This window comes from Heterocephalus glaber, unplaced genomic scaffold, assembly GCF_053883595.1.
Source record: "Heterocephalus glaber isolate CG9 unplaced genomic scaffold, H.glaber_assembly_v1.0 deba00001531, whole genome shotgun sequence".
NCBI classification, from domain to species: domain Eukaryota; kingdom Metazoa; phylum Chordata; class Mammalia; order Rodentia; family Bathyergidae; genus Heterocephalus; species Heterocephalus glaber.
In genome coordinates this window covers 23939589-23964930 of record NW_028258329.1, presented here as the reverse complement: position 1 = coordinate 23964930, position 25342 = coordinate 23939589, and the positions used below count along the sequence as shown (strand labels likewise).

Below are 25342 nucleotides of genomic sequence, written 5' to 3'. Positions count from 1 at the left end.
AACTTCATTGGTTTTATTGATGTTTTCTCTATTAATTGGCTATTGTAGTATTTTATTTCTTCGTAGTTATATGTCCCATTATAGTGAATGTCTTCATGCATTGATTGTTATCAATTGTTTCTTTAAGGTAGATTATGGGGGAAAATTACTAAATCAAGTGTTATATTTTTAAAGCCTTTAATACATTTTTAGTCATTAACATGATTTTCCATGTGTTTAAGTGTACCAAGCGAGATTTAAAACTCCACTGATATTTATAACCCTCTTTCCTTCCCCTCCTTTTTGATACTATCATTGTAGAGCTGACCCAAAGTTTCAGCGTCATCAGCTAACTTTCCAAATCCTAAGTCATGGAGGTGAATCAGGAGACATCTCTCTTCCTGGTGAAGATCTTGGAGGAGTTGGACAGCAAGCAAAACACCGTGTCTTACCAGGACTTGTGCAGATCTCTGTGTACTCGCTTTGACCTGTCCCAGCTCACTAAACTGAGAAGCGTGCTTTTCTACACGGCTTGTCTTGATCCCAACTTCCCAGCCACATTATTCAAAGACAAGATGAAGTGCACTGTGAATAACCAGCAGTCAAAGAAGATCATGGTGGCAGCAGATATTGTGACAATATTCAACCTGATCCAGATGAGCGGGGGTGCCGCCAAGGAGAAGCTGCCCACGGGCCACCCCAAGGTGCGCAAGAAGGGAGCCTCCTTTGAATCGTGCAGGTCAGACACGGAGGTCTGTGGTGTGGATGAGTGTGAGCCCTTAACCTGTGAATTGAGTGAGCGGCCCTTCAGCCGTGGCTACCCCACCCGGCAGTCTGCCAAGTGCCGGAAAAGGGACTGCAAGGACTGTCCACAGTTCGTCCCTGCCTCAGAGCCCAACTTCCTGCTGGGTGTCAGCAAGGAGGGGAAGAGCCGGGCCGCCTCCCTTGACAGGCTGCAGGCCCTGGGCCCTTACTCAGTGGCCAGCCCTCAGCCCTGCGAGATGCAGAGGACGTACTTTCCCATGAACCTGGAGAGCGAGTCAGTGTCAGGCCAGGAGCCCCTGCCCATCAGCCAGGGGCTCAAGGAGACCTTCATCCCCCCCGAGGAGCCCTTTGTGGTCCAGTCCTGCGTGCAGAAAAGAAACATTTTCAAAGAAGACTTTCACAACCTCATGCCAGTGTCTCCCAGCTTGGTTGGCCCAGGCAACAAGGCCGACAAGGGTGAGCATGGGGAGCCCCAGGGCCACAAGGAGCCCCACAAGCCCCCATTCTTCAATCACAGCTTTGAGATGCCCTACCACAACCAGTACCTGAATCCTATGTATTCCCCTGTTCCTGACAAGCGGCGAGTGAAGCATGAGAGCTTAGATGATCTCCAAGCCTCTACCTACTTCGGACCCACTCCAGTGATGGGGACCCAGGACGCCAGGCACTGTCTGGGGCGGCCCAGCAAGCAGACTCCCTGGCCAGTCAAGAGCTGGAGCCTGAACACTGAGGAGGTCCCAGACTTTGAGCGGTCCTTTTTCAACAGAAATCCCTCTGAGCAGAAGCTACACTACCCAAATCCCAGCAGCCAGACCCCTAATTTCTCAGCCCTAGACAGGCATCCAGCTTACTTAGTGCCAAAGGATCCACAGCAAATTCTACCTGTTGGCTATGTGGCCAAGCCAAATGGGCTCAAATCCAAGGAGCTCTCTTCTCCTGTTGACCTGGAGAAGTTTGAACCAGCAAAGAAGTTCAAGGACAAGAGCATTGGCTGTGCCAGCCGGCAGGTCAGCTCTGACACCAGCAGTGTGGGTACCCAGACAGAGCAGCACGCGATGGAGCCCAAGAAATGCAAAGATCTGTGCGCAGCGGCTCAGGGCAAGTATGGAGACAGACACGCTGGGAAGCACTCGGATGACGACTCCGAGGTCGTCAGCGAGGACATCAGCGACATCTTCCGATTTCTCGATGACATGAGCGTCAGTGGCTCCACTGGGGTAATACATTCATCCTGCTACAACAGCACTGGATCCCTGTCTCAGCTCCACAAATCAGACTGTGACAGCTCCCCAGAACACAACCTCACCAGAATTACCAGCGGGGTCCGCAACAGCAAGGCAGATGAGGGCAGCCGGCCTGAAAACCTGCACCACTCAGAGCAGGAGCTGAAGACCAGTGTGTGCAAGCTGGTGCGCAGGATTGGGGAGATCGAGAGGAAGCTTGAGTCACTGTCGGGTGTCCGAGAGGAGATCTCTCAGGTCCTTGGCAAGCTGAACAAGCTGGACCAGAAGATGCAGCAGCCAGAGCAGGTGCATGTGCACATGGATCTGAACTCTTTGACCAGCGAGGCCCCATCCTATGACAGCACCTCCCCCAGAGTATTCCGCGCCCACGACAGCACCCACACACCCAAGCTAGAGCCCAGTGTGGAGTGGTGCTGCTCGGATGCCAGTGGCAGCAACAGTGAAAGTCTGCGCGTTAAGGCCCTGAAGAAAAGGCTCTTTGCCAGGCCATCCTCCAGGTCCCTGACTGAGGAGAACAGTGCCACCGAGTCCAAAATAGCCAGCATCTCCAATTCCCCCCGAGACTGGCGCACCATCACCTATACCAGCCGTGTGGGGCCCAGTGAGGAGGAGGTGAAGGATGCAGGTCCGGGAGACACCAAGGACTGGCACCGGAAATCCAAAGAGGTAATGGGGTTGTGCCTGTAAATTTGGTGCAGCTTGAGCACAGCCTTGGTGTTCGTCCAAGTGGTGAGTGAGCTTTGCACTAAGCCAGAGAGAGGGCTGGCCTGCCTGTGCTGATCCCCTTCCAGACTGGCCTGCTTTGCCCCTGGTATAGAGTGGGTGACACAAGCCAAGCTGTCAGGCAGCTACTTGAGCACACACTGTGATTCTCGGCTTCCAACAGTGCACTTGGGATACTGGGAAGGTGGAGTGAGGATGATTTTCATAGAAGGTGGTGTGTCAGGGCAGGCGAGGATGTCTGAGCTTTGCTTCCTATCCTTGCTGAGGCCCATGGAGGTAAACAGGGGAAATGCTGACCTGCCCCTTTCGTGAGCTTTGCTATATAGGCGATGTTCCTTTTTAAAAGAATGGGTTTTATTTTTTCATTAGCAGACAGATAATTAGTAAGAAGAGAAGGTAAATAAGGAACTAATTCATTATTCTGTCAGGCAAAATTGTTTGCTTTTAATATGCAATCTTCCTTTCCCCTTTAGTTTTTTTCCCCCTTCACAGTTGTATGTTCTGTGCTTTGTGTGTGAGCTTCGGTGTTTTGCACACCTCTCACTCTGGAACCTGTGCACTCACATAGATAATCAGTGCTGTCCTCTTTCCCTCCTCGTGCCATAAGAAAGATCGTTTTAGTGGGACCTGTGGCTCCTCCTCTTCATTCCTAGTGGGTTCTGGCAAACCTCTTCTGGCTGCTTTAGTCTGTTGCTGGCCTCTGTTCCCTTCCCTGCTTTTCAAGGTCACTGGCCAGACTTCGGGCTGCTGAGGTCCCAAAGACAGACTTTTAGAGAGGGAGGGAGACATGGCTTCCAAGCCCAGGAGGCTGAATCTTTCAGTGATGCAAAGAAATAAAAGCTTGGAAAACTAAGTTCTATGTAAGTTTTTCAGGGTCCGGAGCAGTGAGAAGAGGACATTGAAGAAGTCATTTGTTTCCCTGACTCCAAAGCATCCTGTGGGGACTGTGCCAGTCACTGTGAGGCAGACTTTGGCCAGAGGGTGATGCCTGCCCCTTAGACAAGGTGCCCAGCATAGTCCCTGTCCTCTGGTCCATGCCCCTAGCTTAGGCCATGTTAACATGAAAAGTGGCATTTGGGGCACTCCAGCAGTTGTGTGCCTCCACTGGAAGATCTCCTGTGACCTTGCTTTTTTCTCTTGGCTCTCGCCTCCTCTGCGCTGGTGATTCCCATGGTGGTGCTCTGTTTGGGCCCCCTCCGAGCCTCTACCCCTATTTTCCTCTTGTCGAAGGCCCCAGATCTCTTCCTGCAGGTCTCAAACCAGACTTTTCTATGTGTTCAAAGCCGGTGTTCCTCCTTGTCACTCCCTTTGGTGGGGGTCTATTCTAGCCTTTCTCTACACCTAGATGCTGTGCTGGACTCTCACGCACATTCTGGACCCTGTGGTTCTGTCTTTGTGATGTCTCCTGCATTCCCGCCTCCTCTCCATTGAATCCCCACCCTGTCTGGCTCTTAACACAGCCCCCTGGGGCTTGGGGCTCACTCCCTGCCTTCCTCCCAGCTCAGGGGCCACTGTGTTCACACTTCCCTAACTCTACTCTCTGTAGCTGTGCAGGACCCCTGTGCTCAATGCCTTCTTGGCTCTCCTTTCATTGCTGTAGAAAAAAATGTCAAATTTCTTAGCCTGGACTTTAAAGCTCTGCAGATTTCAGGTATTTCTCCCCAGCCAGCATACTCTGCTCACCCTGAGCCCTGTTCACTCACTTTGTGACCCAGTCTGTGGTGCCAGCCAAGCATTTGTTGTGGCCAGGCTCCATTCTACGTCCGCAGTTCCTCCGTCAAGAATGGCTGATCCAACTCAGGGAGGCCGAGGCAGGAAGGTCCCAAGTTTCAAGCCCAGCCTGGGAAACATAGTGACTTGGCGAGACCCTGCCTCAAAACTAAAAAAGGACCAGGGATACACCTCAGTGTGAAGGCTCAGAGTTCAATCCTCAGTACCAGAAAAAAATGAAAGAAGTAGTGGATCCCCCTCCTCTTTGCTGATCTAAGTAAGTCCTCTGTTCCTTTCATCCATGAGTTTCTGGAAGCTTCCTGGTCTCTGCAGTCTAGGTCCTGGGCCTCTTTGTCCAGGTGGAGCCAGCACAGACAGGGATTAAGGCACACATAATGTGTGCATAAATTGACTGCCGAGTGTAAACATAAACTCCTCAGCGTAGGAACAGCAACTAACGACCTGTCGAGTGCATCCTGCCCCGCCCCTCGGTAGCTATGCAACCTGTCAGTCTCTTAACCTCTCTGACTTGAGTTTCCACACCTGCAGTGGGGATCACTGCAGGGACAACCTGAGATGTCCAAGAGAAGATGCAGCGGGAGGACTTGCGTTTGGCACTGCGCGGTGGTCACCACTCCAGAGCTGCCGCTGTGGGTGGCCATGGGCACAGTGGGGGCTGCACAGGAGTTGGGAGTGGTGATGTGCAGGTTAATAAAGTCCACGGGGGCCTCCCAGGGAGTTAGTACCCTATTTCTTCTTGGGGTTTCACTGAGTTCATCTCACGTTCTGTGTCTCTGCCAATATCCTTGAAGAATGCAGCAGCAGGCACCGTGGTCTCTCTGGGGACAGGAATGGGCCAGGGACACAATGGGCCACCACAAGTGACACACTCTGGCTTGTGTGTCTCAAGACCTCATGCTCCTTCTCCTTACATGTACATGGGCTACACTTCCTTCTTCCCATTCTTTTCCAGCTGGGCTGCTCTCTGATTCATACACTCAACTTTCTGTCTTGTCTTCTCTGCCTTTGGTGAATAGTGATGGAAAGTGTTTTGCTCAGTGCATTGAAAGTCGAGCAAGATGATCCCCTGCCTTCAGGAGTCTCCTAGCCTTGCAGGGAGATAGACAGGCAAATGGGTAGTGACCATTCAGTGTGACACACGCTGGTTAAGGGATCTGTTACCAGTCCTAGGATGTCACACGGACCAGCACGGTCCTGACCTCTGCGGGCCAGGGAGGGCTTGCTGCAAAGAGTGAAGTGTGGAGACCTGAGGGCCAGAAGGTAGAAGGGGAAGGCATCAGAGGCCCCGTTATAAACCCTGAGGCCAGGTGACACCCGAACCGCAGTATAGCTGGGGTGAATGAGTCAGATTGAAGGGCCTGCTCCTGGGGTGGAAACCTTAGCTCAGATTAGTACAGTCTCAGTCAGAAGAGAATTTGCCTTGCACAGCTGCTCTTCCTGTGTGCTCCTGAGTGACTGAATGCTGCTAGCTTGGAGTTGCCAGGGCATCGTGACAAAAGCCACTGTCTGCCCTGTGGCACTGCAAGAGCCGTGCTTCTTGCCTTCTCTGTTCCCTCTGCAGGCTGACAGGCAATATGATGTCCCCCCACAGCACCACCTGCCCAAGCAACCCAAGGATGGCTTCCTGGTGGAGCAGGTGTTCAGCCCCCACCCCTACCCTGCGTCCCTCAAGGCCCACATGAAGAGCAACCCCCTGTACACAGACATGAGGCTGACGGAGCTGGCTGAGGTACGGCGGGGGCAACCCTCCTGGACAGTGGAGGAGTATGCGCGGAATGCCGGCGACAAAGGCAAGCTGGCGGCCCTGGACCTGCAGGTGAGCATTTGTCTCTGCCCGCAGGTGCAGGCGCAGTAGCAGTTGGGGCAGACTAGGCCATGACTCCCTACCCTTCGACTCCAGGGACCAACACCAACACGAAGTTCTGAGCCTTAGTGAATCAGAGAGCAGAAATTTTTAACAAGGGGATTGTCACTTAGCTTAGTTGTTTGTAAACCTTTAGCAGTGGGGATGCTTGCTTTGTCTGTTTACTTACTTGTTGGCTGTCTGATGTGCTAACGATACGTTTAAGACCAAGTGCAGATTCTAATCTTTGCTCACGAGACCTGAGCCAAACAGCCTAATGAAACGCAAGCTGCTCTCTCCCTCCCTATGTAGCACGTGGGATAAGCATATTTGTGGGAGCCAAGCTATGGATTATGTTTCCATTCGGAACAGCCCCAGGTAAGAACCATCCCTGGAAGATCTGGGAATGCCACTGTGGCTAGAGGGCAGGCAGGGCTGGGTTTGGGCCACACTTTTATTCTGCTGGGTAGCTCCTGGTTCCACCCACAAACATCTACCTGAGCCTCCACATCATCACGAGCCAAAGGAAGCACCTGTTCCCGCCTGTGGGTGAGGCTTTGTGGGCAGCGAGGTCAGAGCACCAAGGGTACCCGTTCATGCCCAGAAAGATGTGCTCTTGAGGCACAGTTGGCAAGAGCTTCCGGTAGGGGTTGGTGTGGGGAGGCTCCCTGCGGTGGCCGAGCTGTGGGGCAGAGGTCTGCGCAGGGGCAGGTGGAGGACAGAAAGGACGGGATTCCAGCAACACTGGGTTCCAGCCCAGGTGCCTGTGCCACGTGAGCTGGAGCACTGGTCTCACCTGTGCAATGGGCCATACTATTGGGCAATGTCATAGCATCCCTGTGAGGACCTGAAGCAATCTGCCCAAAGAGCTGGAGTTAAGTAGGCTCCCAGACTGCTGGTAAAGGTGCTAAAATCAGTCAACGTGGAATGGTGCTCTTCCCAGGAATCACCCAGGTCCAGGCACAGTGGCCTGCAATGCAGGGATTGTCACCACCATCTCTAGTTTACAAATGAGAAAACTGAGGCACTAGGAGGCTCAGTAACTTGCCCCAGGTCAGACAAGCCTAAACTCACATTGGAGCATCCCATAGTAAGTCTCACCTCTACACCGGTTCATTTTTCTCTTGATAAGAGTTATTAGAGCTTTATGTCACAAATAGCTGGTTGCAGTTGCATTTATATCCAGGCCCTAAACGACAGCGACTACAGGAAGGGGAAGCTCTGTCAGAGCCTCCATGTGTGTATATCTCCACGTGTCGCCTGTCACTTGTCCTTTGGGCCACTGTGACCTTCCTGTGGACAAGGATTTGGTCTCCCCAAGTGGGTCCCAGTGTAGCTTTGCTGAGCTTGCTGCCACCTTGCTGTATGGGAGTCAGGCAGCCACGAGCCTCCAGGCTGCCAGAGAGGACCCCAGGTGCCAAAAGCTCAACTGGTGGGATCCCCAGTATTTCCAGTGCCACAGGATGCCCTTGAGCAAGTCTGATGCCTCAAATGAGACTGAAGAACATCATTTTAAGGTTTAGGGGCAGGGAATTGGAAGATTTGCCTGTATGGATATGTGTGATTTTAATGTACCAATGTTTGCAAGCATAGAGGCAGTTATAAAAAAATAATAATAGGTTACAGAGCTTTGGGTAAAACTCCATACAATGCGAAGGATGCAGCATCCAGTTACACAGCTGAGGAAATGGCTTTGTGTTTTGGGAGAAGTCTGCCTCGAAGCAGAGCCTGATGGAGATAGAGAGGCATCGAGTCCCTTGTTCTCAGCCTTTGCAGAGACACAGGCACCATCTCAGGTCAGCTGAGCATCTGGAGGTCCGTGTTGTCCAGATGTGCATTCGCCATTGGTGCTTCCTCTTGCAGGGGCAGGCAAAGGTGTGGCCCTGTATTTATTTCCAGTGTCTGGCAGCCTAATTAGCTATGAAGGGCTCCACCCGCACCCCTGGAAACCTTGAGATTACCTCTATGCTAAGCAGTACCATTACAGCTTGCAGTTACAAAAAAAAAAAGCTAATTAAAAATAGTTTATTTCACAGGCAGAATCCTAGCCTGTAATAAAGTCAGTAGCTATGAAAGGAGGTTGATTCCTTCTATCTGAGGCAGAGGGAACAAGGCACAACATCTGATGTTTCCTGTACACACTGCTTACCATCTCAGCCAGCCCCGGGGGCTGGGAAGAAAGGCAGGCAGGCTCTTTCCACCTTTCCACCTTCAGCGTCCCAGGTCGGGAGTGCTGTGGGGTAACACCTCCCCCAACACGCAGACAAAATGGTGCAGAATCAGCCCATCGTGGGTTCATCCTGGGAGAGCAGCCAGCCCTAGTGCCCTCAAGGGTAGAGCTCTATGTGCTTGTGTGCACGGTTGTGGTGTGTGTGTGTGTGTGTGTGTGTGTGTGTGTGTGTGTGTGTGGCTGGGGGGGTAGTTGGGCGCAAGGACATGTTCTCATATCAGAGTGGCGCTGGTGGAGCTGCTCAAAGTGAGACTGTGGGATGGTGCCAGGCCCCTGCCCAGGCCTGTCCTGCAGAGGATCAAGGCAAACAGATCACCTGCACTTGAAGACCTGTCCCGAGTAAGTGTCCTTCTTCCATTACAGTACCCAGCCATTCCACATAGCTTGGGAGCAGGGGTCCTGAGAGTGTCGGCTGTCTCCATCCCAGGTGCTCAACTCTCCCTGCAATGCAAAAGCACTTATAGACAATCTGTGAATGAATGGGCCTGGCTGTGTTCCAACAGAACTTTAGTTTTTAATTGAGATTTGCATGTCTTATAATTTTTACGTGTCACATGATATTATTCTTTTTTTATGTTTTCAAGGTTTTAGAAATAGAAAAGCCAGTCTGAGGAGGGGTCTGCAGGTGGGATCTGCAGGCCACAGTCTGCAGGGACCAGGAATAGAGCGGTAAGGTAGCAGAATGTACACACAGGGGCCTGGGAGGTTGGTCAGGATGGCACTGTGCCCATGGAGGAACCAGGCTCAGGGCCACAGGGACCAGCCCAGGCAGAAGCTGTTGCCACTCTGTGTTTAGAGCCCAGGGTGTGAGCTGTTTCTCAGACCTGTAGAGACCCACAGCTGTGGGAGCCAGGCTGCAGCACAGCAGGTACGGAGCTGAGGGAGCAAATGCCTCCACCTCTCTGTCCTCCATGCCCCAGCCTGACCCCACACAGGGACCCCATAAAGCACCATACGGGTCCATCTCCTGGGGCACAGCGAAGGTGCAGGTGGAAAGTTCCTAACATGCATCAGAATCAGTGTTTCACCAACAGCTTAGTACAGCTGAGGTTGTTGTGGTAGTGAAGGGTTTGGCTTTGATCCTTGTGTGTGTGTGTGTGGTTTTTAGTGTCCTTGTGTTTATGAACATTAACCAATTCAAAAGAAATCTTCAAAATAGGTATTTGGTTTATGTTTTGGAGATTCAGGTGACCTCACTTGGAAGTACAATGTGTTGTCACTTTATGTGACACTTACATTATCAAATGCTTGCCATAAAATGAGACACTGCCTTTCTCTGTGGAAGTAGATTATCACCATCAACATGGAAAAGGATCATGAGCAATATAGGTTCAACATGATATTTCTCCTGCAGACAGTTCATTAATCTCAGGGACCCCAGGAGACAGGCACCCCTGGATCTGTCTCTTTGAGCTACACCCAACCCACAATGGTCACCAAGGTGAGCCTGGCGACGCTTGGCCACGAGTCTGTAGACATTGACTCTGAGCCTGACCTGCTCAACAAAGGTTTGAAGCTGAAATATTTTATGTTTTGTTTGAGCTGCTTATCTTGGAGGTGCCTTGATTTTTAGCCTAAGTCTTTCTGAGAAATAGGAATTGACTTGGAGTCCTACGATGGCCTTGCTTCCAGCAGGTCTGTTCCGGGAGGCTGCTGGCAAAGAGTGTTTTACAACAACTCCCTTTTTCCCTGGCAGTGGGGCCAGCCTGCCTTTGGTTGTCTGCCCTTGAAGCTTAGAGTCTTATTTGTCCCAGCCCCGTTTTGCTCATAGACGGGAGACCCTTGGGCTTTCCTATGTCAAAGTCACCATCGTGGCACTTTTAGTAAAGGAGGGTCCAGGTCGGTCCATGATGTGCAGCTGAGTCGTTGGTGGCCATGGAGGGCACAGGGCCGCTGGGGCTGCAACTCTGACACAGTCCCTGCCAGCTCCCAGCTGCAGACAGCTCCTAAGTGCTTCAGGAGTGATGACTGTCACAATGCCTTTGACCTGGTTTCAAGTACTCACCATATTTCTAACATCTTCTCTTCACTTTTAGACACAAGAATCTTTAAATCCAAACAACTTAGAGTATTGGATGGAAGACATTTATACTCCAGGCTATGATTCATTACTGAAACGGAAAGAAGCTGAATTCAGACGAGCCAAGGTCTGCAAGATAGCTGCTCTGATTGCGGCTGCTACGTGCACTGTCATCCTTGTCATTGTTGTGCCCATCTGCACCATGAAGTCGTGAGCCCATGGACTGGTCTTGTGTGCAGCTTACCGTGACCCATGTCTTCCTCTGTGGTTTTTTTTTTTGGTACCGGGGATCGAACTCAGGTCCTTGCGCTTGCGAGGCAGGCAGCGGAACCACTGAGCTAAATCCCCAGCCCTCTTCCTCTGTGTTTTAAAAGCTTGCAGCAGTGTGGCCACAGATGATTGAAGTAAAGATGAAATCATGGAATCTTTTCTGTAAATGCTAAAGGTAGTCTTAAGAGCATATATAGAGAGACATTTACCTACCTATTAGCTTTGACTTAATTATACTCTTGATGCATTTTTAGAAGTGCAGTATCTTTTCCTACCAAAAGAATGTAATGGACTATCAGTAAATCCAAATTAAATATACTAAGCAAAAAAAAGGGGAAGATTAATTGCATTCTTCCCGTATTGATGATGTTTTGTGGCGGGGTATAAATTATACAGAGGGTATTTAATACATGTCTCCTTGGAAGAGCCAAGGGAGATGGGAAGATGAGAAAACAAGGGCTGAGCTGTTTTTCTTACTGCTCTGAGGCCATTGCTGGTAAAGAAATAGGGTGTGTGTCCTTCAAGGATCTGACTTCTTGCTGACTTTTCTCAAGGGCTGCTGACTTCGTGCTTGCCCTTCTCTCAACACTGCAGCAGAGTGTCTGCCTCATTGTGGATCTTCATGGGAACAGGCTGGACATTCCTCCTTGTGCCCAGGGGAGAAAGAAGTGAGATTACCAAGCCAAGCATGGCCCAAATTGTGCTCTTTCTGCAGAACAGGCCAAGGCATTCAGGCCTGGAGACCTTCTGGTCCCCAACCCATGATATGCAGGAGCTGCTTGCTGCTGGTGCAAGGTCAATATTCAGAAGTCATAGCCGCCCCTAAGGATGTCCCCCTCTTGCTTTGGCATGTGGCCCCACTCCTAAACTCTCTCTCCCAGTGGTACTAGATGTTTTACTCTGAAGAGTTTGGAACTTGTCCTTGTGCCTTGAAGAGCAGAGACAGTGGCAAAATGTCAATATTATAACCACAGTTTTCATGCACCACTGGTGTCAGCCATTCCTAATGGCTTTAAAAAAATATTGAAAGCTTGTTGAACAATATGATACTGGCACTGAGGTCTTCTCAACTACCCAACACCTACTCCACGGTTTGGAAAACTTGTCAGCAGTGCAAAAAATAGCATCTATTTAACCATTTATCTAGCTACATGTCTGTCTGGATACCTAATTTTCATTTATGTCTTCTCTGTTAACTAACTGGAGAACAAGGTTTTCCCAGTGTAATTTCGTCCTAGGGTGATCTGGCTTCCACCTGCAGAATGGTGCTCAGACAGTAACTGGACAGAACGAATCCTTATCAACATCTGCATCTCTTGTCTTGTTACATGTTAAAGAAAAGATGATTGACAGAAATTAGCAACCTTAAATTCTTTTGATAGCAAAGTAGGATATACATTAATTTTGACAGGATCGTCATTTTGGATAGAATGATAAATTCCTGCAGGTGGGATTTGGGAAGCATCTCAATTTTTAAAGCAATAGGAGTCCAGCAATCATCCTAAACAATCCCAACAATGCTTAGCTTGCTGTATCTAATTCACTGTCCATTATTAAGGGGTAGTCAGTGCATTTTTCGATGTTAACAAACAAAGAATGGATGCTGTCATCTGTAGGAACCTTTATTTTAGAGGTCTTCATGTTATCTATTTTCATGTTTATGGTGGATTTTCAATTAGGTGACTGAAGCTTAAGCCTTAGTATGGAGGGTTTATAATTGAAAATGAAAAAAATATATCTACATATTATTGTCTGTTGTCAGAATTTTAGTCTTTTGGTGCTCTGTTTTAGATTGGGCACATTAAATAAGGTTGTTTCACTCCAAAGAAGGTACTAGCTGACACCCTTGGGAGTATCCCCCCACCCCCCGTCCACTTCAACCAGTAAGACTCTACACCACATTCTAATCCTGCCACTTTCCTCTTTATCACAGATTAAGCTGTCAGAGCATCAGAGATAGTAGTTCCCAACCTCTTGCTCTGTGATTTGTAAAACACTAGAGATGTGCTCACCCAGAATAAGGAAAATCTTATCAGATCCCAACCTGACTCCTCCATCTGGCAGGTAGGATCTTGGGGGCTGGACCAAACTGCTTTGTCACTGCCCATGGGTGAAACTATTCTTACTGGGCCCTATGGGCCATGTGCCTAGTTACCTAGGGGATGAGGCGAAGCCTCACCTCAAGCATGGAAGTAGGAGGGCACTGTAAAATTTTCCTTTGCCTTTATCATGTCTTGGGAGGTAGCCAGAGAAAATCCATTTTGCTCTAAGTGCAGTAGAACTGTAAAATTCAGCTCACTGTTCTTGCTACCTAATGGAAACAACCAGACCTGGTAATGCCATGGGAGAGCAGGTAACAGGGCCAAAGGTAAGGTGGGCACGGAATCCCTTGTTGAAGGATGGACCTTTGCCATTCTCAAGGCTCATAGATGCTTGGGGTCTGGGGATCTACAGAAGGTAAAATTTAAAGTTGGATCCTTACTCCCTTGACCAAGTTTGCCCTACCCTTCCTCCCTTGGGCTCCAGACTCCCCCAGCTCCTCCCATCCCTCAGTCTGCAGAGTGGAGCAAGACAGAGTCTGGCCAAGAAGGGAGCAGCTGTCCATTCCTCCAGTGTCTTTATCCTGTCCCTCATGTAGGCTTCAGTGAGCTCCCAGGTGATGGAGGGTGGCCTCCCTTCTGCACTGGGGCCATCTTGCAGCACGCTCCTTGGCACTGTCACATCAAGTACAATTTCTTCTGCCCAAGTCTTGTACTCCACATGATCAAAATTCATTTCGTTTTTCTTGCATTTTAAAAAATAATCAGGTGATATTCTTGAAGGGATTATTTTGAAGTCCAATGTCCTTAGCCAATGATTAAATTCAGAATTGCTTTCTCCTCTTTTCTAATCTGAATTTGTTTTGAACACAGCCTTGCAGAAAAGCCAAAAAGAAAGAAAGAAAATTTCCCTGCTCACAGATTTCAGACATTTCATACCAGTTCTCCCATGTTTAACCTGGAGATACAGTGAAGCTGATCATACTCATGTCACCCATTACTTGCTGATCATATGTATTTTGGGGCATGCAGTCAATGACTGATATCTGCAAGGCTAGTTTAGTCTGTGTGTTAAATCACTATCCTGAGTGTCTGTGCCATAGTCTGATACCCTTACTGGAATCTAGGCAGTGTGTTTTTTTGTTTACAGTGACACCTCATTTGTTTGTTTTTTAAAAAAAACCCTCTGCCAACAATAAAAGATTCTATTAAGTGGTATAAAATTTGTGAATGTTGAAATTCAACGTGCTTCATATTATAACCAACCTGCAAGGATATTGTGATCAATTGTATGAATACCAAATCAATATATACTGTATATTGTATCACAGAAATTTGTATTTAAAGGCAAAGATACAAGTGATTGTTCGTACACCTGGAGAAAAGGGTATTAGCTGTTTATTCAGTAACAATGAGAAATGCAACAAACTTCCTTATTTATGCCTTATGAACAAAAGAGTGTGAAATACAAGGTGAAGTTTTATGTGCAAGACCCTATGGGATGGGTATCCACAAAGGCAGGGACCTTGTCTTTTCTGCGTTTGTTCTGTACAGCTCTCAGCACACTCTTGGTGCTTGATAAATGTTATATAATACCAATAACTAAGCACATTTTTAGATCTTTTTTCAAATGGCTTGTGTAAAATTTGGTTAATGTAAAATGGTTGGTTTGAAGCTATCATGTAAAATCTGCCTCTCCAAATATAATCAGAAATAAACTGGAGACTGTAAAATATCTGGCAGCAAGATTTTATTCTATGCACAGATTGTAAGTGTTCAGTTTTATGCATACAGAGTGAGTGTCCAGCTTGATGTTTTTACATACATTGAACACTTCCATGGAGTCAGCACCCAGAGCAAAACCAGAACATCTAAGCATCCAGACAGGCCCTCCAGTTAAAAATCCTGCAAAGAAAAAACACCCTCCTGTTCTCTAAGAAGACAGCTTAGCTTAGCTTAGCTGTTTCTGAGTGTTATGTAAATTTAACCAGATAGCGTGTACTCTTTTGTGTCTTTTATCACTCAAGTCAATGTTGGCAAGAAATCCCCATGCTGTGGTGTGTTTGTATTCCTCTCATTCCCGCTTCAGTCACTTCTTGGGATTATGTCGTGACTGACTTACCATTTCATCACTGAGTGGACATTTAGGTGGTGTCTACATTAGGGCTGTGTGTTCTGGTCAGCGTTCTTGTAACTCATATGCCCAGGAGTAAAGCTTTTGTGTCATGAGACATGCCAGTGCTTTGGTTCTGTGGATACTGCCAGAACCTTGTTCAGCATGGTTCCACCAGCTATACTGTCATCCGGGGTACACTTGGAGGTTCCCTTCTCCACATCCCATTCAGCAGTTGCTAGTGTCTTTCATTTTAGCCATTCTGCTGAGTGTGTAGTATAATCTCATTGTGTGTTTAATTAGCATTTCTCTGATGACTAATGAGATTTGCTACCTTTTTGTATGTTTATCGGTAATTTGGACACCCTGTTTTGTGAAGTGCTTGTTTATGTTTGTATCCAGTTTTCTATAGGGTTGTGTGTTTTTTATATATTACAAAAATGAATTCTTTGATATATTACAAATGTTATTTTTCCATTCAGTGAACTATATTTTTACTGTCTTGATGATATCTTTTTGATGAATGAAAGTTCTTGATTTTAATACAGAAATTCATTATTTTTCCCATTGTGATTGGCAATTTAGTCCTGCTTAAGAAATCTTTATCTGACCTTTAAGAAAAATTATGAAGATGCTCCAAGTTTTCTTCTAGAAGTTCTGTTTTACTTTTTGTAGATCTGTACTCCTGCTGAAATTCGTATTTGTACATGACGTGAAGCAGGAGATGAAGACGTTTGTTTCATATTTGATTATCCACTAATCAGTGGCATTTATTAGGTTTTGGGGCTCTTTATTCTCTCCAGTGGTCCAGTCTTTTCCTTTCACTAAGCACAGCCTCCCTCAGTGTAATTTCCTCCCAGAGGCACTTGGGTGTCCTCACCTTGGAAGCAGTGGGTAGAGCTGACAAAGGAAGTCATCTCAGCACCTTTCTCACAGATGAGATCACAGCATGGAGGAGGAAGATGGTGAAAAGAGAGCATGTCGGCTCCTTTTATCCCTTCTACCATTTACAAATGTCACCGGCTTCCCTGCTTGAGTCATTAAGGAAAAGTAATTACTTTAAGCATGAGTCACAGCACATTGAAAAAAGCAATTAATATCTTGACATCTAAACACAGAAAGAAATCTCTGACAAGATCTTGGAGAATGTCAGGGTAACTATCCAACAGTGGGCATAAGAATGCTTTTTAGTTTTGCAGTAAAATATAAATTCAGACTCAAGGATTCAAAGTTTGCATTTAGCTGGACTGGATCTAGATTGAATGTTAAGTGCTCTGAAAAAAGTGAATTAAGAAATAATGTGGAAGTTATCTTGTAGGGAAAAAATGTTTATTCTCCCAAAGAGGACAAATCAATATGCAATATGCTATGGTGAGGCATTTTAATCTATCATTAATTTACCCCCCCCAAGGACTAGCAAAAGTCAATACTTGGTTAAGTTACTTCACATTATCAGATGTACTTTTTTGAAAAGTATACACCATCTCCTAGGGCTCTAAATGTCAGGCTTTAGTAGTTCCCACTGGCTTTCTCCACTGTAAGCCTGAATTATTGAGCTTTCTCTGTACGTGGATTTAGTTTATATTTTCGTCAGTCTTTGTGATGGAAAGCAAAGGGACAAGGTCCACGTGACTTTACAGAGAAGTGATACTATATCATGTGAAAAATAAGGTAGGACCTGAGAACAGCAAGATGCTGAGTTTCTGGCATTTCCACCATTGGAACGTGGCTCTTGTAAACACTGTCTTTGCTGTCTTAAAATTGGCTTTGGCTCATAGCAGATTATGCAAATTCCTGAAAGATTCATTAAATCCTGTACATAAAATTATTGTTAGGAATCAGCAGTGCAAGTATGGTTAATTGCAAATACTGTTTCCTTTCATTTTTCAAGGAAAGCACTTAATAAATTATGCCTAATAAGTCACTGAGTAATAGAAGAAATGTACATGGTATTTTCATGCTGGTTACTCCCAGCCACGTTCTACATTTTAATGATTCTTGCATAATTTCAAAAGTCCCAAGGAGGGAGCCTATCCTAACTCATTTTTCTCTGGACCAATGCTGTTTGATTTGGATGTCTCAGCCTGGCCAAATTAGCATCTTGCTGCTTTCTTATTAAAGTTCATTGTTACAATTAGCAATGTACAAGTGACCTATATATTTCTTTTCTAAGTCAACCTTTTTGTTTATTAATTTCTTTGCATCATTAGGCAGTATTTATTGGGCAATAATAATACCAAAGTTACCTTTTGGATGGCGGAATGTTGTTGCCTGCTGTGTCTCCAGAGAAGCAATGTCCTGTCCACACTGGATGCTTAGGAAGTATCATGGAGCAAGTGAGTGAACACAGGAGTGAATGACAGTCTTCGATCCTTGTGTCCCCACCATTTCTCCACCTGCGGGTCTCAGTCTGGTTCCTGAAAAAAAAGCAAGTAGAGCTCTGACTTCATACCACGCACTCTTTGCACAGATGTCTGCACCTACAATTTGGCTTTCTCCTGTTACTCTCTCCAGACTCAAGGCTGTTGACTTAAGATATTGACTGAAGTCATTCTTCTGGCACCTCTGGCTCACAGCTGGGTCCCTATGTGGCTTCACTTTGACCCGAAGTTCATATTGCTGTTGTGAGCCCACCTTGCCACGGTATGGACAGCAGCCCCCTGGGACCTGTGCTGGTCTGGAGATGTGATCATCGGAGACAACAGCTCCTTCAGGGCCCACAGCAGGCAGGGATTTTCTCTGGCTGGGTTCTTCCCTGGCCACTCATAAACAAACTGTAATTCTTCAGACTCCAAGAGGCTTTGGTTTGTGTTCGGAAGGCTGAGGAAAAGTGGAAAATGTGTTAAACGCATGCCACTGTCTAAGAGAAGGTTGCTACTGCGTACCACTGGCCTATGCACTCTACCACAGTAGGCACTTGGTGAGTCAGTGGTGAACACACGTGTGGAGCAGTGGTGACCAGACAGGATGGTAACTCTGCTGAGCACTAGTGGGTGCCAAGCCATCTCTTTCCTGATTATCACAGCCACCTTCAGTAGAAATGGATACTCTCCCCACTTTCCAGCTGAGGGCATGGAGCCACAGAATTTTGTGTCTTAGATGGTACAACTGGTTTCTCAACTCTTGGACTCAGCCTGTTCTGAAGGAGAAAGTGCTTATATAAAATTAGAGATAAATAAGGTTGACAGGACAGAAGGTTATTGCCACTGAATAGATGGTTCCTGAGAGACAGGGGTGTGCCCCACCAGAAAAGTGAAGAGACAGACCATGGCAAGAAGCTCTTGGGGTACAAGAGACCAAGAGGGCCTCAGCCTGATGAGTAGGGATTGGAACTGAAGGCCAGAGAAGCCAAGGAGATGAGTTTTGCCTGAGGTCTGTCCTTAAGCAACACAACTCAAACATGAACTCCGATTTGGGTGAGCCCAAGTGCACTAATTCTAAATCCCAAGCACTTGCCTGGCGTTTGACTTGGAAGCATGAGGGTGGGGGCACCTCTCACTTCGAGTCTAGTCAGAGCCACTCACATGGATCCACTGCATAGGTCTAAGTAAATCTGCACAACCCAACACATCTCAGCTCAGTGGTGGCTGTGTACCAACAATGCTAGAAAACAGACAGACAGTTCACAGGAGGATGTGGCAGAGGCACGGTGCTGAGGATCAGATAGAAATAAGCTTTGCTACTGATTCTGTCATCCTCTACTTAAACTCAAGCAGGTCTCAGCCTGGAGAAATAATACGGAAAAAATAACCCCAATCTGATAAGCTTTTCAGAGGATTAAATGCAAAGCCATACATAAAGCACCTGGCTCATAATAATTGCTCAATGAACACTAGCAGCCTTTCTGTAATTCTGAGGTCATGAGGCCAGCTGGTCACCCCAGAGGCCAGAGAATGGGACAGAAGGGCCAGGCTGGGAGCCAGTGCACTACCCCAGAAAGCCACAATTCCAGAGGCTAGTGGACCGGAGCCTGACCCACCTGAGTTTTTAATGCAAATGTCCAGAGGTTACAAAACCTCGCAATAAGAACTCAAAGCTGACACAGAAAGCAGGGAACAAAGTGGCTGCTGGAAAAGAAGTGGACAGTTACTGGGAACATGCGAAATAGGTGTTCAGAGACCCAGCATCAAGGTCCCGGGGTCTGCAAGGGAGAAAAGGGCTCTGACATCTCTTCTCCATTACCAGGGAGAAGAGCTGAATGTAGGAACTGTGCTGAGAAGGCAAAATGTCTGAGGTGTGATCACCAAGGGCAACTTGATGGGCCATGGCTGTGTCTATACCACCCACCCATCCACCTGTTCATTCAACCAATGTCTGCCGAGAACCTGCCAAGTGCAAATGATGGTGATCAGAGAATGATAAGAAAAACACAGTTTTTTAAATATCCAGGGAGGTTAAACTCAGCAACAAGAGTCATAGAGGTAAATAAATAATTGTACCACAATGAAGTGTGGACATAGGCTGTTGGGAGAGAGGAGGGCTATGTAACCTGGAGAATCCAGAAAAGCATCTAAGAAGATGACATGGGTATCTATTTCTTACAGGATGAGGAAGAGTTCAACAAGAGAGAAAAATAAGACAGCTATTCTGAGCAGAGTACCCTGGTTTCCACCTGTATTCCCGAGACCATTGAAGGCTGGTTTGTGGCACTGTGGGGAAGGGATGGAGCCGTGAAGATGTGGGGCCTGGCAGGCAGGGGTTATCTCTGGGTCTGTGTCCCTGGAGGGGCAATGGGGACCCCAATTTCTTAATCTCCCTCTTTTACATCCTGAACACATGATGAACAGTTTCACCGTGTTCTCCTAGCAACATCTGCTGCCTCACCACAGGCCCAAATGACAAAGGTAGTGAAATCTCTGAAACTGTGAGCCAAGATAAACCTCTCGGCTTTTTAAGTTGATTATCTTGGGTAATTGTTTTATAGTAACAGGAAGCTGCCTAACACCAAGAAAACAGTTTGAGCCAGTGCACAGAGATGTCAAAAGGAAAGATGTCCTGTCCTGCCAGAGTACAAAGTTTCGAGTGAAGTGGGAAGAATGGAACACCATAGCTAGTGCCCCCTTTACCACTAGTAAAAGTAGAGCTCCAGGGTCAAGAGAATTGTCCAGTGTTGAACAGGAGCAAGGGGCAGAACAGTCAAGCCAGTGCTCCTGGCCTCCAGATCCCACACTGTTTTGGTTCTAGCACCCTTTCTTCCTATGGAGTTTGCTTTAACAATTAATTTCTAAGTTAGCATTTTGGCACACAGTAATTTTCCTGTACTGCTTCAGCAATAGACAATTTATTTGAACAAAACATTGTCAAGCTATAGACGCAATTGCATGTAAATTTAGGTATATAAAAGAGGTTTTTTTCTCTAAGGAAAGGATAGATTATTTAGTAAATTGGGTTAGCACAATTGGCTAACCATTTGTGAAAAGCTAGACTAATGCCTTACACCTTTCATCAAATTAAAACCTATACGGGCGAAAGAATTTAACACTTAAAATATGAAATCATTAAGGTGCTGACAGCAAATATAAGTAAATGAAAAGGCCTTTTCTAGGTATGACATCAAGGCAATTATAAAGAAAGCTTTGATAAATATGACTACATAATACAAAAGAGTCAACATCTGCTTCCAGCCATGACAGAGAAACTGTCACCAGACTTGCTCTCCCACAGGTAGAATTCAGAAAACTAGGTGAAATATATGTACTAAATGAAATAACTGCTTTCAGACCCTGCAGTCAGTGGCACAGTGGCTGGAGACAAAGAGGGGTCTGCAGAGCACCATAGCCTCACTGAGCAGAGAGGCTGGACCAAGCTTGTGAACATGCAGGCAGCTGAACAGGGGAGAGCACCAGGAGAATGAGCTACACTGCAGCAGAAGTTCCACTGCTCTGCAGACTCAGCCAGTCTGGTCCCTTCCTCCCCCAGCCTTCAGATGAGCAAATAGTCCACACTGCAGGGCCAATCAGCAAGGCTGTTTGGAGAGCCACTGCTGAGCACCTCCAAGGAGACAAGTCTCAGAGCTCAGAGACAGAGAGATGTTCAGAGTCTGGCTGGCCGAAGTAGGATCATCTCACTGAGCCAGGAGTGTCCAGAAGGGCCATACCCTAGCATCAGGGCTAAGGTAATCCTAGAGAAAGACCACTCTAGAACTGTGCTAACACATCTTCTGGAACAGGCTTCCAAAGAAGACAAGCAGCTTGACTGTCACTTAGTTGCCTGCCAAAGCAAAGGGGATGCTCCTTAAAGGAGATGGGGACAGTCTAGGTACTGAATAACATAACACTGACAATGTCAAACACGTAACAAAAAAAATCCTTGGATTTATAAAGCAGCAGGAAAATGTGAGCAGAAACATGGGACTCATAGTAAAAAAAAAGGTTCAATGTATACAAACTCAAAATGAATGAGATTATGGAAATAACAGTCACAAATACTTTTAATCAGCTACTATAAATATGTCCAAGGATTTAAAGCTATTCGTATTATTTTCTCATGTTGCTTTTAATAACATAATCTGTAACGGTGTCACCTCTCTCATTGCTTCTCTCTTTTTGCTAATCACTCTGACTAGAGATTTTTCAACTTTACCTTCTTTAACAAACCAGCATTTAGTTATATTGATTGTATTGTTTTTCTATTTCATTAATTTCCACTGGTTTTCCTTTATTTCCTTTATTGTTTACTTCACATTGATTTACTCTTCCGGATTTTTTTTGCTAAAGTTAGAAGCTGAAGTCATTTGTGAAACCTTTCTTATTTTGACATAGGTATTTTAGTGCTATAATTTTGTCTCTAAATATTGCTTTTGGAGCAGCCTACAAATTTTTTTATGTTGTGTTTTCATTCTTTCTCAGTTCAAATACTCTTAAATTTTCCTTTTGATTTTTTCTTTGATCCACAAGTTACTTTAAATAATTTTTAAAAAATAAGTTCCAGGGGCAGGGGATTTAGCTCAGTAGTGCTGGCACCTGCCTGGAAAGCCCAAGGTCCTGAGTTCGATCCCCAGTACTGGAAAAAAAAAATTTCCAGTCTTTTTGTAGGAACAGGCACTACTCCTGGCTCTGCTCAGAACTGGATGCTGTTCTTCCCGGTCCCTGTAGATGGGCCTTTCCCTACCGCACTGCTCAGGGACCACGTCCAAGGGTTTGAAAGACCTGGGCTCCTGGGGACTCTCATTAAGTCTCTTAACTCAAAGGTCTGCTGGCCCCAGCATCTCCCTGTGTGCTGTGGCCTAGAGACAGACAGACTTGGGTCTCACCTATTTGCTGTACCTCAAAGATCACTCCTTGTTTGCCTGACTCCTGTATATTGAAAACTATTGTTTTAAGCATACTGTCTAGTTGTTTGGGGTTGTTACATGTGGGAAGGAAAATCTGTAACTTTTTCCTCCAGGTTGGTCAGAAGCAGATGTCCCTAAGATATTTCCTTTTTAAGGAAAAAATAACAATGCATTATGGGATCTGTAAAATGTGCAAGTGAACTGTGTAATAAAAGCAGCACAAATTTCTGGTGGCAAGAAATAGAAGTATCTATTTGTAGGGTGCTTCCATTTTTTTATGAAGTGATATTTAACTATTGGAAGATATTCAGTAGTAAATTAAATGTGTTTACTGTAGACTTGAGAGAAAATAATATAAAGGAAAGAAATATATCCAATAATCCAATAAAAGAGGTAATATGAAATAGAAAAATAACTAATTGAGCCAAAGAAGATAAGCAAAGAGGAAAATTAACAAAGAACACGTGGAACAAAGAAAATAACAAGACTTAATGCTAACATATCGATGGTGATATCAAATGTAAATAATGTAATCTCAACAATCAAAAGGCAGAGATAATCTAACTGAACAAAAAACAAAAAAGTAAGACTCATCTCTGTTGTGTCTACAGGAAATACATTTTAAATCTAAAGATGTAGGTTAAAATAAAAAATATGGGAAAAGATATACCTGTAGATACTAGTCACAGGTGAGTGAAAATGTCCATATTAAAAATCAGACATAATCTTCAGGTCTGGGACATAGCTCAGTGGCATGGCATCTGCCTGGCAAGCACAAGGCCTTGAGTTTGATCCCCGGTACTGGAAAAAATAAAATAAAATAAAATAAAAATCAGACAAAGAAAACTTTTGGGCAAAGACTATCACCAAACACAAAGAAGAATATTTCATAATGATAAAAGAATAAGTGCTCCAATGCTTCAAGAATTCATAAGGATCTTAAATGTACTGATTCCCAGTCTTCACAACACCCGAAGCAAAAACTGACAAAAGTGCAATAATCTCTTCAAATCTTCTGGTTCCTGTCTGTTTTTGCCTTGTCTTCTTATTTTAAGAACTGATGAAACAGACGTGATAAAACCTTCTCCTATTACTGTGAATTTTATTATTTTTTAAGTTTTATTTTTGTTCATTTTTTATGCACTCTAAGGCTATGTGTCATTAAGTACATAAAACTTTGAAACTGTAACAACGTTTTTAGTGGTTTGACTTCTTGTTTGCTGCGAAATATTTGTCTTATCCCTACTCGAGTTCATTTTCTCAAAATTCACTTCGTCTATTTTGGTCCAGTTATGTCTACTTTCCTTTAGTGTTTGTAAGATATATCTTTTTTCCATCTCTTGACTTTCAATATTTTTTTCTTATATTAAAGATGTTTTTTATAGTACCTGAAAGCAGACATTCTTTTTAAAATCTAGTCTGAAATTCCTTTTAAAATAGTGATATATTTATTCTAACTACTTTTAATGTAAGTACTTATAAATTTGGGCTTATATCTGCTATTTGCTGTTTGTTTTTTTGTACGTCTGTCCATTGTCTGTTTCTTTCTTTGGAATAAGCCTTTTATATTATGGGGCATTACAACCCAATTAGCTTGATAATTATCCATTTAAAAAAATTCATTATTTTAGTGATAGTCTGATATGCATACTTGACCTTTAACAGACCCTCTTGTCTTTATCGTCTAACATAAGTTAGTACATTTACCACTTGTCTGACAATGCAAGGATCTTAAAACACCTTTTTTTTTTTTTTTTTTGGTTCAGGGATCGAACTCAGGACCTTGTGCTTGCGACGCAGGCAGCAGAACCACTGAGCTAAATCTCCTGGCCCTTAAAACACTTTAATTCCACTTACCACCTCCTAGTTCTTACGCTTCTGTTCTTGTTAATATTTCTTTACTCAAAACATTATGATATAGCTTTACAGGATAAATAATTTAGATTACCTGTACATTTACCATTTCCACAGCTCTTCACCCTTTCCTGTATCTCCAAACTTCCATTTGGGGTTCTTTCTTTCTGCCTAAAGAATGTTTTTTAACATTTATCTTAAGATGAACTCCCTTAGGTTTGCTTGTCTAAAAATGTGTTTGTTTTCATGTTATGAAAGACTTTTTGTCAGGTTTCTAGGTTGCCGTAACATGTATTTTAATTTTCATGCATTTTGATGGTATTGTTCTACTGTCTTCTGTATTCCATTGATTATGCCTTATTGTTGCACTTTTGAGTGTATTATTTCTTTTTCTCTGGCTGCTTTTCACATGTCCATTTGTCTCCAGGTTTCAGCAGTTTTGCTATAATGATTTGAAGTAATGCTTTTGTAACACCTGAGATTGTCCTCAGTGCTCCCCCTACTGGTGCTCACCCTTGTGTGCGGTTCCCCTACACCACACAAGAGCACCTTGTTCTGCATGAATAGGTATTTGAAACAACCAGGTCAGCCACTGAGAGAACCAGAACTCTTCCACCATAAAGTCTTGCATTTTAAAGTGATATTACCTTTTCAGATCATATTACCACTTGCACCTTATTACTTGTAACTTTTCTTGAAGCTTATTTAAATGCATTCATACTCTATGCACTTTTTGAGTATGTTTCTGTCAACAGTGTGTTTGCAAGACCACACATGTTATGCAATAGTTGTAGTTTGCTGTCTGTTATCGCTGTGTTGTATTCCTCAGTACAAAATATTTGTCTTTATGTATTCTGTTTACAGGCATGTGAGTACTTTAGAAATTGGAGCTTTTACAAAGAACAATGCTATGAGAAGCATTGTATAACAACTCACCAAGGAAGGTATTTAGATGGGAAATTAGCCCATGAAAAGGTGTTCATCATTACTTATCATCAGGAAACTTCAAGTTAAACCCACAATAAGACATCACTGCATACAACACCACTGACAGTACCAAAGGATGGCAAGGATGCGGAGCAACAAGACCTCATCTATTGCTGGCAGGAATGCAAAACACACAGCCACTTTGGAAGACAGTTTGGCAGTCTTTTACAAAGGGAAACATAGTCCTAACATCTGATCCAGCACTCATACTATTTAGGTATTTACTTAACTGCATTGAAAACTTACGTGTGCATAAAAATCAGCAACATTA

At 45.1% G+C, this 25342-nt stretch overlaps 1 protein-coding gene across 6 annotated transcripts in view; it reads left to right on the top strand.

The window, feature by feature from the left end:
- Minar1 (membrane integral NOTCH2 associated receptor 1) overlaps window positions 1–14579 on the top strand; it is a 33196-nt gene extending 18617 nt beyond the window's left edge. For 2 of the 6 annotated variants that reach the window (XM_004874806.3, XM_013069271.3), the window contains exons 2-4: window positions 301–2654; window positions 6004–6258; window positions 10552–14579. In XM_004874806.3, the coding sequence (XP_004874863.1) occupies window positions 351–2654; window positions 6004–6258; window positions 10552–10749 (2757 nt within the window). In that variant the 5' untranslated portion in view covers window positions 301–350 and the 3' untranslated portion in view covers window positions 10750–14579. Of the gene's footprint in view, window positions 1–300; window positions 2655–6003 lie in introns of all 6 variants that reach the window. The other 4 variants (XR_002392131.2, XR_015441796.1, XM_004874807.3 and 1 more) reach the window with 4 other exon arrangements.
- Window positions 14580–25342: the final 10763 nt, after the last annotated feature.